Consider the following 14639-nt stretch of genomic DNA (forward strand, 5'->3'; position numbering starts at 1 on the left):
GGCCAGGGGTCGCCACAGCGGAACTCCGGTCTGCTAATGATTGGTAGTTGATTTTTACGTGCCGAGTTACCAGCCCTGACGCACAACCTTCAATGAAGGTACACCCATTCACGCATGTCTCCATGCAGAAGACGCTCTAGCTGAGAATTGAACCGGACAGCATCTTACTGTGATGCGACAATGCTACCGTAACTCGGATATCTTTAATTAATATGAAAAATACAAGCTTAGTGACAATGCGGTCATTTCCTGTTATTTTATTCATTTAATGCAATTTGGACTTTATTTCAAACATTTTACATAGCAATTTGAATATGTTTATCAATATCAGACATATCGGTTTATGTGAATATCATTTAGAGTGCTCTGTGGGCCTCGTTTCATGTTTTGCAAATAAGAAATTATTTGAGCAAGTTTTACGTTTCTGACCTGTTTCACGAATTATACATGCAGTAGGGATGATCCAGTCCTGTATATTCTTCCAATACCAATCGGGTGCCTCTCTGACTTAAATTGAAGAAACTGGAGCTCTTTCTGGCAACAAGTAATTTTAGCCATGCTTCCTTTGACATCATGTTAGATATGCTGCTTCTGATACCATGTCACTTGTCCCTCTCTAACATATATGACATTCAGGCACGGTATTTTGTTTAGATGCTTTAATACATAGAAGCACATCAGGATGAATAGCAGCATTATAAAATATAAACAAACTGATTAACAGACAGACCTTACAGATATACATGCTTACATCTTAAGAGCTTACTACAAAATTGCAGTCAGGTTCACACGTGCTCAGTATTTATGTACTTGTGCAAGCCCTTGTATAGCTTCTTAAAAGTACATACACACATTGATCTACAAAACCCATTGCTCCTACTACTATTGGAACTGTCTGTGTATCCTTCTTCCACATTGCTCTCGCGTCTGCCTGCATATCCTAGTATTTTATGACTTTGTGTCTCTCTGTATGTAAGACAATGTAATTAATGGGTGTAGCAATTTCAGTGCTCAGTGCTACTTTTGCCCACTTTTCATGGACTACTATATCTGGTTTTCTCGCATCTATTTTTTGAACTGTTGGTAATGAGTGCTCCCATGTGATATAAACTTCATCATTCTCTATAATGCTTTGCAGCTCATGTTTCCAGTGCTTCTCAGCTACTTCAGTATTATAATGCTTGCACAATCTCCAATGCGGTAGTCTTGCTACATTATTATGCCTTTTAGTATACAGGCCTTCTGCCATTAGTGTATCACACCCAGCAACAAGAAGTGTGACTGCATTTGTTTCTCCCACACATTCAATGTACATTGTAAACCAATGTGTACATAGTCCACTATCCTGGGCCGCCAATATTAACCTTTCATCTTTTGGTTTAAATTCACCTCTCCTTAACCATTCCTGCATCAGATCCTGATTGACACGAGGTTGTTCCAGGAGTTTTCTGTACTTGCAGTTATATTTATGCCTTTTCCACATTTCTTGCCTTCTCATCTAATCCTTCTCCTTATATTTTTCTTTTGTTTTTTGGCACATTCAGTTGTTGCCTGATTTTTATCTACTTCTGGTTTGGCTTCCATTCCAACTTGACATCGACATGCTTCTGCTAAACTAAGCAGGAAAGTCATCTTAGATTTGTTCTCTTCATGTTTCAAAACTTTCACTATGTTTGGATCCGGTAAACTCAGCGGGTGTCTATGCAGTCCTACAATTGCAGATCTATACATGTAATCAATTTTGAGGAGGTCCATGCCTCTATCAGAACAAGCAATATATTATCTTGGTATACACTGATCTTTATATATTATTTGATAAGCGTAAAGCATTTTTCTTGTTTCCCTGTCCAAATGATCCAATACCTTTTTATTCAGTCAATCACACCAAAACTGTACATCAGAACAGGAAGAGCAAATTGGATTATAGCTTGGACTTTGTGCCTAGATATCAGGCCTGTTTTCAGTATTAATTTTAGTCTTCTAAAATATTCCATTCCTGAGTTATGTTCACATTTGTTCATGTTTTATCATCAATCCTTCATCAATCCCTAAATATTTCTACACTCCCTCCTGATCCAGTTCCTTTATATCACATTCCTTTCCCAGACTGATAGTGTCTTGGTGCTGCAGCTTTCCTGCTTTAAATGTTGCTTTTGCACATTTATCAAACCAAATGACATAAAGTTTTGACTACTTCCAGTTGGGCTTTCAGTTCTTTATCTGATGAACTATACAGTTTTAAATCATCAGAATGAAAATGAGAAGTCTTTATATGTTCTTGTTGTCTGTGAGCCAGATTGTAACCATGACCTAATCTGTTAAGTAGACAACTTAATATGTTAAGGGCAAGACAAAAGAGCAGTGGTGACAGAGTTACCCTGGACTATCCCCATTTGAATTATTATCCCTGGGATAATAATTTATCCTTTATCATGGCTTAGCTGCCAAATGGCTTGCCATTGTTTCATGGTCACTGTAATGTACTTGATCGATGTAGGGTGTGCCTTATACATATGTAAGCACTCTTGTATCAATGAATGTGGGATGCTGTCAAATGCTTTTTTGTAATCTATCCATGCCATACTTAGATTCTTCCCCTTTATACAATTTTCCATTATGACTTTAACAGCAAATGATCCTTTGTTCCATCTGACTTTCTTTCGTTACCCTTTTGTTCTTTTGCTATGATTGAGTTTTCTTCTAATTGACTATAAACTCTGTCTGCATCAGTTTCAATATATAGTTTATACATCGTTAGAAGGCATGCTATTGGTCTATAGTTTTTAGGATAGTTTGCAAGTTCCCTGTTAAGAAGGAGTATCATTTTCCCTGTTGTTAACCAGGTTGGTGTCTATTCAGGATATGCATATAAGTAGTTCTTAATCAGGACTAAATCTTCATGTAAAGATGTTAATACGTTTAGCCAGAAATTAGGTACTACATCATGGCCTGGGGGGTTTACATGTAGGAGATTTTCTTAATTTTGGTTCAGTTCCTCTGGCTGTTACTTCATCTCATTTCATGCCCTATACATTTGAACTTCTTGCTGTTTCTTTAACTTCTTTTCTTCTGTTCCATAAGGTCTTTATGTGCCTATTTCTTCTTTTTTGGTGGTGTTTCTATTCCTTTTTGATTGTTAACCTTCTCTACAAAACTTTTTTGGGTCATCAGTAAATGCTTATTTTAGACGTTTCCTTTATATTTATCTACATATCCTCTAAGTTTTTCTGTCTGAGCTGATATATTTGGTTTATTATTTGCAATAGTGTACAATAGATCCTGGTCTGTTCTAATACTGTTTGTTACTTTTACCATGTCTAGCTTTCTAAGTATTTCTTTTTTTTTATCTGTTCCTTTTTCTATACTCTTCTAACAGCAACATTTCTTGCCTTAATTGTTTTCTAGTTTTCTCTATTTGATACTTCCATGAAGGCAGTTTATCTCTTCCCTTCTTTTCTCTAATTGCCCTGTATTTTTGTGATAAGACTACTTTCTATTATTAATTTACCTGCACAGTAACATTTCCTATTTACTTCTGTTGTATCATGTGAATTTCTGTTAGTAGCCTTGATTACTGTGTTCATTTGTTTTCTCAAACTTCTAACATTTTGAGTCTTATTGACTTTCTGTAATCTACTTCTTTCTTCAATCTTAATATGTCTATCCACCTCTATTAAATCAAGCAACTCTTCCCTTAGATCTTCCTGTGACATCTTCTCTTCAGCTGCATCCTGCATCATCCATTGCTCTTTCATATGGGAACTCACTGGCCTATCACTCCAAAACATTGACTTTGTCAGAGTTGCCACCGTTTCCTGCTCCTTCTCTTGCTGTGCAACTCCAACTGAACTTTTGTATTGGTTTCCCACTGAAGGCTCCAGGGTATTTTCATGTGGCAACTGATCAGATGTCTTCTCTTCTACCTGTTTATCCTTAATTGTGGGACTCATTGTTCTATCATGCTGTGACATTACCATACTTGGATTTTCTGCACTAAATCCTTCACTTCACAGGTAATCCATAACTTCAGTTTCTATTGTTATAAAGTCTTCATTTCTAATCCTCTTTTCCACTTTCCTCCTTTGTTTTCTTATTTTTCATACTGTAAAATTTTCCAAATCTGGATGCCGTTGCCTCTATTTCTCTTCAAATATCTTTGCTGCCACTTTTTGTACTGTTTAGTTTTGCTTTCTACTTTGCATAAATATTGCATCATATTAAATGTCTTTTTCTTTCCTATGTCCATATTTCTTCTTCAGATGTCCCCCACTCCACATGTTTCTCCTTACTTTGTCGACATATTGTTCCAGCATGCTGTGACATAAACTGTACTAGACTTTCTACACTAAATCCTTCACTTCACAGGTATTCCATAACTTCAGCTTCTATTTAATGTTTACTTTACTAAACTTCTGTTAAGTGTTCGCCCTTTGTGATCTTATTTTTTTGTATTGTGAAATTTTCCTTATTTGTGTGCCTTTGCCTATATATCTCTTCAGATATCTTTGGTGCTGTTTTTCTTGTATTGATTAGTTTGGCTTTCTCCTTTGCATAAATATTGTTCCATATCAGATCTATCATTCTTTCCAATGTCCATGTTTCATTTTTATACCTTTCAAAATCTTTAGGTTTTGTTCTTTATATGCTCGAATTTCACATCTTTTTCCAAACAGCCTAAGGTTTCTTGGTCTATATAATGTTATTCACCAATCCATTCTATTAATGTACCCAAATTTGCATTTAAAGCTTTTAATAGTTTTTTCTTGTGCAAGTATTTTCCTTTCCTCTAATTTCTGTCTTAATCTTTTTGAATAACTTCTCTCTGGAAATGTTTGGGCTTCTTTCATAATAATAACAATGCATAATTTCTTATCCTCAGTAGTCCACTCTATAATCTTCATGGCTCTTTTTGGCCTGTACGTTTTTGTATTTTTGTGAACTGTTACTTCCTTCTAAAACAGGGGGGCCATCCTCCCCCTGACCCTGGCCTAACCCACTTGTAGAAATGTTTCTCTGTTTTGAGGATTCTACACTGTCATTTTTTTCCAGTCCTGGCACCAGTGTGTCTACAAGAATTGGAAACACAGCAGTGGTGGTAAAACAGCAATGTAGCACAGCTGGTGTGATATGAGACCAATGGAGATATAACCATTTGAGGAGAACCATAACACTGCCACTGCTGTACTAAACCTCAAGACTTAAGGCTCCTGGTCAGTTAGATGCTGTTACAAAGCAGATATTTACTCTAAAAACTAGTCCACAGTGAAAAATAAAAACATACACATAATTTGCTGTAAGCCCAACAGTCTCACTGTTTAGACTCTATGCAATGCTGTACAACCAGGGATGTTAAAATGCAGCACACTTTTTTAGGAAAAAGGACAATAAATGCAGGGGAAAATACACATAATTTGTTATAACTCAACATTCTCACTGATGAGACTCTCGGCACAAGACTGTAGCACCAGTTAATTTAAAAAGGAGAGTTTTTATGAAAATAGACAATAAATAAATCAGTAAAAATGACAATCCTGTATAAATGTATAGGTAACAGCAAGTGCTGATAGAAAATGCAACTTTTTGTATAAGGGTAACTTGAATTTTAGCAGCCTAAGGTCAGGAACCTTCCATTTTGATCTACTAGTTCCCAGCAGTCAAGCAGATGAAATGAGGCTAGGAGGAGTTTCCAGAGAAAATGTATCATGAGGAGATTACACAAAAGCAATAAAGCAATACTAGTTAGCTGGGTGGGCACTCAGTATTATGGATCTATGGAAAAGAGTGGGAGGGAAGAAGTACTTAAATGGCTTATACAACTGCCAATAGTAAGTAATGAAGAGGAGAGGGAGGGACTTTGGTAGTCTGATTAGCATAAGGGGGAGAAAACAGTGACACTAGCTGTTTAAGATCACAGCAACAAAATGAAGGGAGGCTTTAGGGAAAAATGCAAACTTGGCAGTCAGGCCTGTAAAGCCCAAGCCACATGCCCACTTAAGCTGTGTCTTTTATCATGAGGCCCACTAACTATTTTTAACAAAGTTGATTTATCTAAAGAAACAAAATAATTTATTTACAAAATGCCAAATCATTTTAATTACAACACATCAGTGATTAATCAAGTGCAATGAAATTATTACTTTTCTGGTGTGGAGAAACTCAGAAGCTAGATTTCTTTGTGTTTAAATATGTACCCAAGAAGAACTCCCACTCCAAGCAAGAATCTCCATGATGCCTCTCCCCCAATTTATATTCATAGGTTCATAGGTTAGTACTAGGCTAATTGCCCTTGTAAGCCATTTTAAGCCTAGCCAATTATCCCTTGTGAGACTCAAACCCTGTGCCTTGTGTTTGTAAGGGAAACACCTTAACCATTAGGCCACCCTTGATTCCCCTTCTCATAGCCCCAGTCCTCCATTAGTCCACCTATCCTGGCTTTCCCACCATCCATATTACTTTTTTTGCACCCTTTGTCTTAACTTCAACTTTTTTCTCCATCCTTTCAACACACCCTACCCGACAAAGAATTAACTATAATAACTGTGGAGGAAATAACTGACTGAAGTTGGGGGGGGGGCTGGAGGCTACTTGACCCCAGAAGCAATGGGATTATCCATAGAAGTCATGGAGTTCTAAATGCTCTGAGGTGCATTTTAGAGTGTTTATTTCCCAACCTTTTGATCCAATGATGGTCTAAAGAAAAATCATGAATAAAGAAAGAAATATAGCATTTTTTTATTTTAAGAAATAAATAAGTTGTGTCTAAAGCTTAATGTTCAAAGCTGACTAAATAGTTGTTCCCTATAAAATGAGAAGACAAATGATTGCAGGGATACATAAATTATATTTGAAAAGATCGTTTTCTTCTCTACTTCCCCAAAAATATAGTCACCTTCTGTGCACTCCTCTGGTGTTAGATGAAAGTGAAAGTACAAATGGCCACAGACATGTATTTTAAGATGATGATGTCATTCATATGTGCAACATGCCTCCTCATCCCTTCCCCCAAAAGACAACCTTTCTGTATACCCTCTAATGTTAGAACGGGATGAAAGTGTAAGAACAAATGGCCACAGAAATATATTTCATCTTGGTGTTAGATTTATATATGCAGCATTACCTCTACCCACAAAGGTTAGTCACTAGTGTACACTCCTGATGTTGGACTGTGATGAAAGTAAAAAAAATAATGATCACAGTAATGTATTCTAACTTGTTGCTCCCAGGTGTGTTTGTGTGTGCATTTACATGCCTATCTATAATGGCTCTCCTGTTTTGACTTCAGGATGTGTTATTGGAGTCTTAATATCCTCTGTAAACATGCTTACTACAGAAACCACTGTTTCCCATCAATGTTTTAGAGCATTTCTGGCTTCTTTTTTTCCTGGTGGTTTAACTTTCTAATTTACCTCACTTATTTTTTCTACAATCTCAAAGGGTCCTTGCCACTTTACAAGGAATTTATTTTTAGCAGCAAATACTAACACAAATATTTTTTCTCCTGGCTTGAACTCACTGAAATGTACATTTCTGTCATATGTTCTCTACTGTGTTTTATGCTCTTTCCATATGTTCCGTAAGTGTAGACATTACAGTTCATAATCTATTATGTAGGTTTGTAAAATGTTCTGTCACACCTTTAAGGCAGCTGTTTTCCTCCCAGGTTTATTGATCAGGCTTTGTAGACATCTATCATATAGTCATTCAAATGCTATGAATTCATTTGAGGCTTGGGGTTCTTCCCCTTACAGCAAAGCTATGGGAACATTTGATCATAGTTTCTCCCATCCACGTCTATATAATTTCAAAATGATGATTTTTAAGTTTTATTAGCTCACTGTGCTCATCCATCCATGGGACAGTGGTAGACAGATGTCCTCAGCTGTTTAACTTTAAAAAAAAAGTTGACAAAGTTCATGCTTTATTATGAACATGAATAGAGTGCCCTGGTCAATAAAAATTTACTGAGGAATTCCTATCTTAGAAAAAAGTAGTGTTAGCTGTTTTGCTATAGCCTCTGCATTGAATCTTAAGAGGGGTAGTACCTCTGGAAATTTTGTTAAGTAATCAATAATTACTAGAATGTACTGATGGCCCTTACTCAGTTTTATTAGAACACTCAAAATGTCCATTGTTATTCATTCAGAAATTATACACACAATGGGTAAGATTATCAAATGGTTAAAACTGAGATGAGAGCTGTCCTTTGACAGTTATTCGCTGTATCCTTCACATTACCAGGCCTTAAAAGGCCAGTAAAATCTATATAAAACCTACTCACAGCTAGCGTTTGTCTTATCTATCCCTAATTAACAACCCAAAATCTATTTAAATCCTAACCAAAACTTGTTTCTGTGTTATGCATTCCTAAATGATTACCCAAAATATGTCTCTGTGCTGACTTCATTACAAGTGTTCTAAAACATATTGGAGCTAATAATTGGGTCAGTGTCTGATGTTTGTCTTTGGTTACCATGTAGAGCAGATTGTTTCATAACTCAGGGTATGGGTATGAAGTGGGGCTGACTTATTCCTTTGGCTACCAAATTATTTTGTCCTGTATTCTCTCTGGCTCTTCTTTGTAGATTGTTTTCCAGCTGGGCATTTTTGATATTGACATGGCTTACCTGTAAATCAGCCAAGTCAGTATTACTTTCATAAGTATTCTAGTATGAAGTTGGGGTCATTGCCAGGGACGACCTTTGGTCATCTGGTGCTCTAGGCACAAGGTCTCCACAGCACACCCCCCCCCACACACACACACACCACCTGGTGCCCCCATCCTGATCTACTTATACCATCCAGATTACTGGAAAAGGGCCCCTACCAGAATGGCACCCTAGGGGCCTGCCTAGTTGGCCTATGTCTAAGGCCAGCTATAGTCATAGCCTCTTTTCCTGTAAATACAAGTTCAGGCTTTTCCCATAATCTAATTCATCCTCTAAAAAAAGATAACTCACTAAAGTAATTTCCTTCCAACAGGGTTACTTGTACCCTCCCCTTCCCACCCTCAATATTTTCTTATTTTATTTACCATTAGAGTCTTGGTTCTGTTTCTGAGCATATCACTACTTTAGTCTAACAAGGAGAAACGTAAGGGCCAGTTTAGTTCCCCTTTACCTTTTTCTTCCGTAAGAAACACATCTGTTTCTTCTTAACTTTCTACATATCATTTACATCATTGTATTCTTAACTATACGTCCTTCTCTGTTGGTATTCACACTGACTTTGTTTATTATTTTAATCTACTGGATTGTTTTGGCAAGATTCACATTCTCTGCCAGTCTACACACTGACTTCTTTTATTGCTACAGTGTCAGTGCAACAAGTAACACACCTGCCTTTGGTACTGGAAAAAAAAAGAAAGCTGTAGGTGCTATTCCCTCTCTGGGGAGGGGGACTGGATTGTTGACACTGCAGTACAATGTTAGGGGGGTGCTGCATTCCTAAATGTGTCATCCTTCAAATGAGATATTAAACCAAGATCCCATTTGCTTGAGTTGGTGGTAGCTTAGGTTGATGTAAAGGATCACACAGCACCTATCCAAAAGAGTAGGATGGGAACTTTCCAAGTTCCCTGGCTAAATTTCCCCTAGTAGTGAAACAACTACCTCGGGTCTTCCTGGAAAAGAGGCCACTAGTCTTTTGGGACTAACCTGGTCAACAAAGGATAAATAAATATTTTAACAACAAAAGTCTTTTGACAAGATCTAGTAGTAGGTGTATCAAACACTTCTACTTAGATTCAAATCTTAGCACCTTTTGCATCTAGTACCTCTATACCATTTTTAAATTGGTTCTGGCAGTATATCTAGTTTAAATTCCCTCATAACTTCCATTGCTCATTACACCAGGGAAATGCTTGGCCGATTATCGTACCATATGTTAAGTAAGGCACTAGACCTAGAGAATGTAGCACATTATATAAGACAGTCTATTACTGCTTATGTAACGTATTTATGCATATCTTTGCATACATATATATCGAGTCAGTTTTCTTTTTATTAGCTGTTTAATGCTTGTAAACTTTTTTGTGCTTTATCTAACATAATTGCACTCCCAGAGTCCAGCATTCCCTGCATTTCTTTTCCCATCAACCACAACATTACAGTTGATAAATTTAGCAGTACTAGCACAATGACACAAGGTAGATACTGTATGTGTAGTAGGTAAATGTTCAGCATTATTACATTCTATAGGTTCACAATCCATGGGCATTATTTTATGTGCAATTTGTTAGCTAGAACTAACAATTTTTACAGGCATAATATTGTTATCTGTATCAGACCACTACTTTGCTGCATGCCCTTTTCTAGAACATTTAAAACAAATCAAATCAGATGATGACATTTTTTTCCTATTTGTAAACAAAGCAAGATATTTAGGTGAAGACATGTTATTAGCCTTTGGTGTTTGCAAATCTAGCTTAGAGACTAGTTTGCAAGTTCAGTTAACAATAGACATTCTAATAATACAATTAACTTCTCAAAAGACTCATGGTCACTCTGTAATGCCAATTTTCTAACCGGGAAAAGCTGAAAGACAAACAACAACAACTAACTGCCCTTTGGAACTTGTCTATAGCCAATATTTCTAAAAATTTACTTACACTGTTTACATGAGGCTCTAACTGCAATTTTATAATTTGTATCAAGTATCAAGTCAGCTATTTGGTACTTTACCAGGTCTCTAGTCTCAGTCTAGTTAACAAACTTAACAGATTATACCTTCAGTGAAGCTTCAGCTCTTGATACAGTCTCTCGTTTAAGCTTTGAGTAATCATGGACATTAGCATCTGCACAGTCCATATTTCTTTAGCAAGTCCACAGTCAAATGTGAGAAAAAATCCTGGTCGACTCAACTTGGGGTCACTGCTCTTGTGCCATTTGATTTTTGAAAGAAACCAAGCTATTTCTTTAGGGGGCTACCTGTTTTGGGGGTCATTTAGCAAGGTGGCTATCTGGTTCATAATTAAAACAAAGTGGTGCTGATGTAGCCAAAGTATCTGCTGATTAGTAACTGCAGTTCCTTCCTGAAAGGCCTGTTTGGAGTTCAGCATTGCAGAGTTGTCCTTCCAATCTGCATAACTCAGCAGTTCCAGTTCACCACACACATACACACACAGCTTTGACTTCACAGGACAATATTCAGCAGTCTCATTTCTTTCAGGGAACCTTCACACTTCCACAAGGATTCTTTCTAAAACCAGTTTCCATATAAGTTCTGGGCTTTCACAGAGTAGCCCTTTTCCTGTCTTTAGGGTCTTTTGATTAGTTTAATCCTTGCCTATTGCAGGTCCTCAGTTACAGAAAGTTTTCCTGTAAACATAGCATAGGCTTCTTCTGCTTTGAAGGATAGCAGTTTTTAGGACTGTTAAGCAGTCAGATAGTAAATAATAGCACAAATAACAAGAGAAGCTTATGCTGAAGCTTGAAGCCCATCCAGAAGGAATATGAAAGTGTATATCTTAACTGAAAATACACTGAGATCTGAAATAACCAGCAGTTATAGATAATGGAGCTAGAAACGGTGCTGTACTTCAAACATACATAACAGCAGCATGAGCAAAGTATGTGCGTGCGTGTTTGTCTGTCTGTGCATCTGTGTGTTTACATTTCACATGCAGCTTCACACATCCTTGATTATGACATTTTCTTGGATTGGCCTTCAGCTATATTGGCTCTTCCAATTAATACAGCCCCATAAATTGTGATGCTTCTCACATAAAGCTAGATTATTCTGAGGATCCCAAGCAGCTATTAGTTAAATGACTTTATGCATTGGACTGATGCATCCCACTGAAATATGAATAGACGAGTGAGGCAAAGCAGACAGGTTGTGGAATTGAGAGAGTTAAGGTAATGAAGTCTGTCTGCTAGACAGCAAGTCTGATGTACACAATGGAAGTTAAACTGTTAGAAAGGTTTACTGCTTCAATAAGGGGATAGTACTAACTTGTGAGTGATGGTATAAGCCGATCAAGCTCAGAATGCCGTCACATATGTATACATGTACAACTCTAGTAGAGTCAGCAGTAATTACTACTATATGAAGCAACTAGAAACTTCCAAGGAAAAGTCTGGTGTAGGCACAGAAGTGTACAATATGTAGTAACTCTGTCAGCCTAATGTCTTAACACTCATGATACTTTGTAACTTTGACTTCTGACCCCATAAGGTGTCATCATGTTTGAAACTTTGCAAGACTTTACATTAATGAAGGAATATAAAAAATAACAGTCAAAAGGTAGCTGGAGCAGATTGTTATTAAAAGCACTAATATGTGGAAAATGAATTATACATAAATAACTCAATAATCTGAAATGATCTATCTTTTCTTTAAGTGAAGAATCTATTTACCTGTGACCAGAGGTAGCTTGGATGTCCACAAAGGTAAACAAGGCATCTTGGATGCAAGAGTTGCTATTACACCCTGGACATGGTTTTTCATCTTTGCCATTGGACTGCCATCTCCAACTGCAACCCTAAATAAAATGAAATGCAAAAAGCTGAATTTTAAAGCAGTTTATAACAACATAGGATGCTAGTCTGTACATTTTCTCCATGAAGACAGAACCACTGTAGCCTCATTTTTATTTCTCTCTATACCCCATCTTCAACCATTGGCCCTCATTTTATCTTATGAAACCCAGATAAATGCTAAATATTCCACAGTATATGTGCCACTGTAAGAATGTTGTTCAACAGTTAGTCTGTCTGTGAAGGACTGCTTTCACACATATCCTCTGAAGACACTTTTCTAGCTTCATGGCATTCCCTTTGTTATTCAGTATTTATTTTCTAAAGAAAATACATTCTTTCTGTAAACATTCACTTCTGGGAGGCATCGGAATTCTCTGTAAGTTATCTAATGCATTATAGAATTAGATTTGACTTGGGTAAAATTTGATAGGCAAATGACTTGGGAGCACTTATATACAGGGGATCTTTAACTCATAGCTCATGTTTACATATGCATTGAATGTTTCTAATGAGTTTCAGCAACTGTGAAAAACAGCCACTCCAGTGGCTAAAAATTGGGAAATATACCATATGAGTGTTGTAGGTAGGTAGGCTGTGACTTGTGATAAAAGGGACAGTGAAATGAATAATCTTCCCAAACCTTGAACATCTCAAAACATCAGTAGCTCCTTTACATGCTTCCTTCTGAAAATCTCCCATCCTAATTATCCTCCCCCTTATGCCTTCCTCTTCCCTAAGTCTTTTCATTCAGCTCAAAAGTAGCTATTTAATATTTTTTTTATATGATTTTTGCCTCTCATGCCTTCTAACCATCAAGCCTCCTGTCCTTGGACTACCCGTTTATTTTCCAGGGTCACCCCAGCTGACTTGCATTCCACAATATCCCTATAGGGGTCACCATGAAGGGTGCTTTACTCTGTCAACTCCCACTGTATAGGCAGGTCTTGGTGTGTTGATAAGTTCCACCTTCATTCCATTAGTTTGTGTATCTGGCTTATTTTACCTAGACTGGGGCTATCCAAGATCCAGGGCTAGTTCATAACTGTCCCCAGATCATGCAACTACAAGACAGTTACTCAGATATAAGAATCTACACTTCCTATCAATCACCTATTCAATATCAGCTGGTGAAGTGAAGGATTATTGTAATATTGATGCCCCTAGCCCTGCCCCTCATGCCTGAAATGTGGACCCCACACCACCATGTGTTCTGCAATACATACATGACTGATGCATGCATGCTTTCGCACACACATGCTAACACCAGCTTGGCAGTGCCAAGCACACATCTCCAACCATATGCTGCATGCATTACACCGCCATCTTTAAGTTAGTACCAACATTGTTGCAATCAGGCCACTTTGCCCTCCTCCTCTAGGTGGGAGAGCTGACAGTGAGCACTCATTCCCACCCACCCCTGCTCATTCCTACAGTCCTGATCCACACAAATCATCTGGGTTAGAGCCAGGACTTTAATCTTCTGCACCAAGGAGCTGGCATTAGCTCTTTAGGATTCATAAGGATGTGAGTACAAGAGCAGTCAATCAGGAATGAATCCTGAAGTTTCTTTTTATTCCTCAGATCTTTACTGAAAAGGGCATCCACCCACTACCATTTAAAAATGTACTCATCAGCCTAAATAGTGCTCTTAGTCATACAAAAATTATACATTTCATTTTCACCTGTTGCCCTCTGCATTTTTCACCTGTTGCTCTTTGCAATTATATGCTCATAGGTTCATAGGTAGTTGCTAGGCGATTTATCTGTGAAGATCTTTATCAGCCTAGCCATTCATTCCATGAAGTTTTTAGCCCTTTTATTTAAGTACTAATAACCCAGAGCTGAGCAGAGATTTACCCCAATCCATTAAGGACAAGGGTACTAGATTGGGGTGAATTTGCAGTTTGACCTCCCTGGACTACATGAAGAGACATGGAAGAGCTCTCCGATCTTGTAGCCCAGGCAGGTATGATCCTAGCCCTGAGTAGCATTCTGCCATCACCCAGAATGATGCCGCAGTTCAAGGACAACATGATTGGCTTCAACAATTGGCTAAGTTTCTGGTGTCAGTCTATAGGGATCCAGTATCTGTCTGCCTGGGATGACATGGTCGACAGACCATAATGCTTTGCCAGAGATGGCCTGCACCTGCCACCCCTG

The 14639-nt window shown here is 37.6% G+C and overlaps 1 protein-coding gene across 1 annotated transcript in view; it reads right to left on the minus strand.

Moving 5' to 3' along the window:
- SCARF1 (scavenger receptor class F member 1) overlaps positions 1-14639 on the minus strand; it is a 509524-nt gene that overhangs the window by 69736 nt on the left and 425149 nt on the right. The window contains exon 9 of the mRNA XM_044054355.1: positions 12357-12481. Coding sequence (XP_043910290.1) covers positions 12357-12481 — 125 coding nt within the window. The remainder of the gene's footprint in view (positions 1-12356; positions 12482-14639) is intronic.

Source organism: Protopterus annectens, chromosome 13.part0, assembly GCF_019279795.1.
Source record: "Protopterus annectens isolate FY-2018-M chromosome 13.part0, PAN1.0, whole genome shotgun sequence".
Lineage (NCBI taxonomy): Eukaryota > Metazoa > Chordata > Ceratodontiformes > Protopteridae > Protopterus > Protopterus annectens.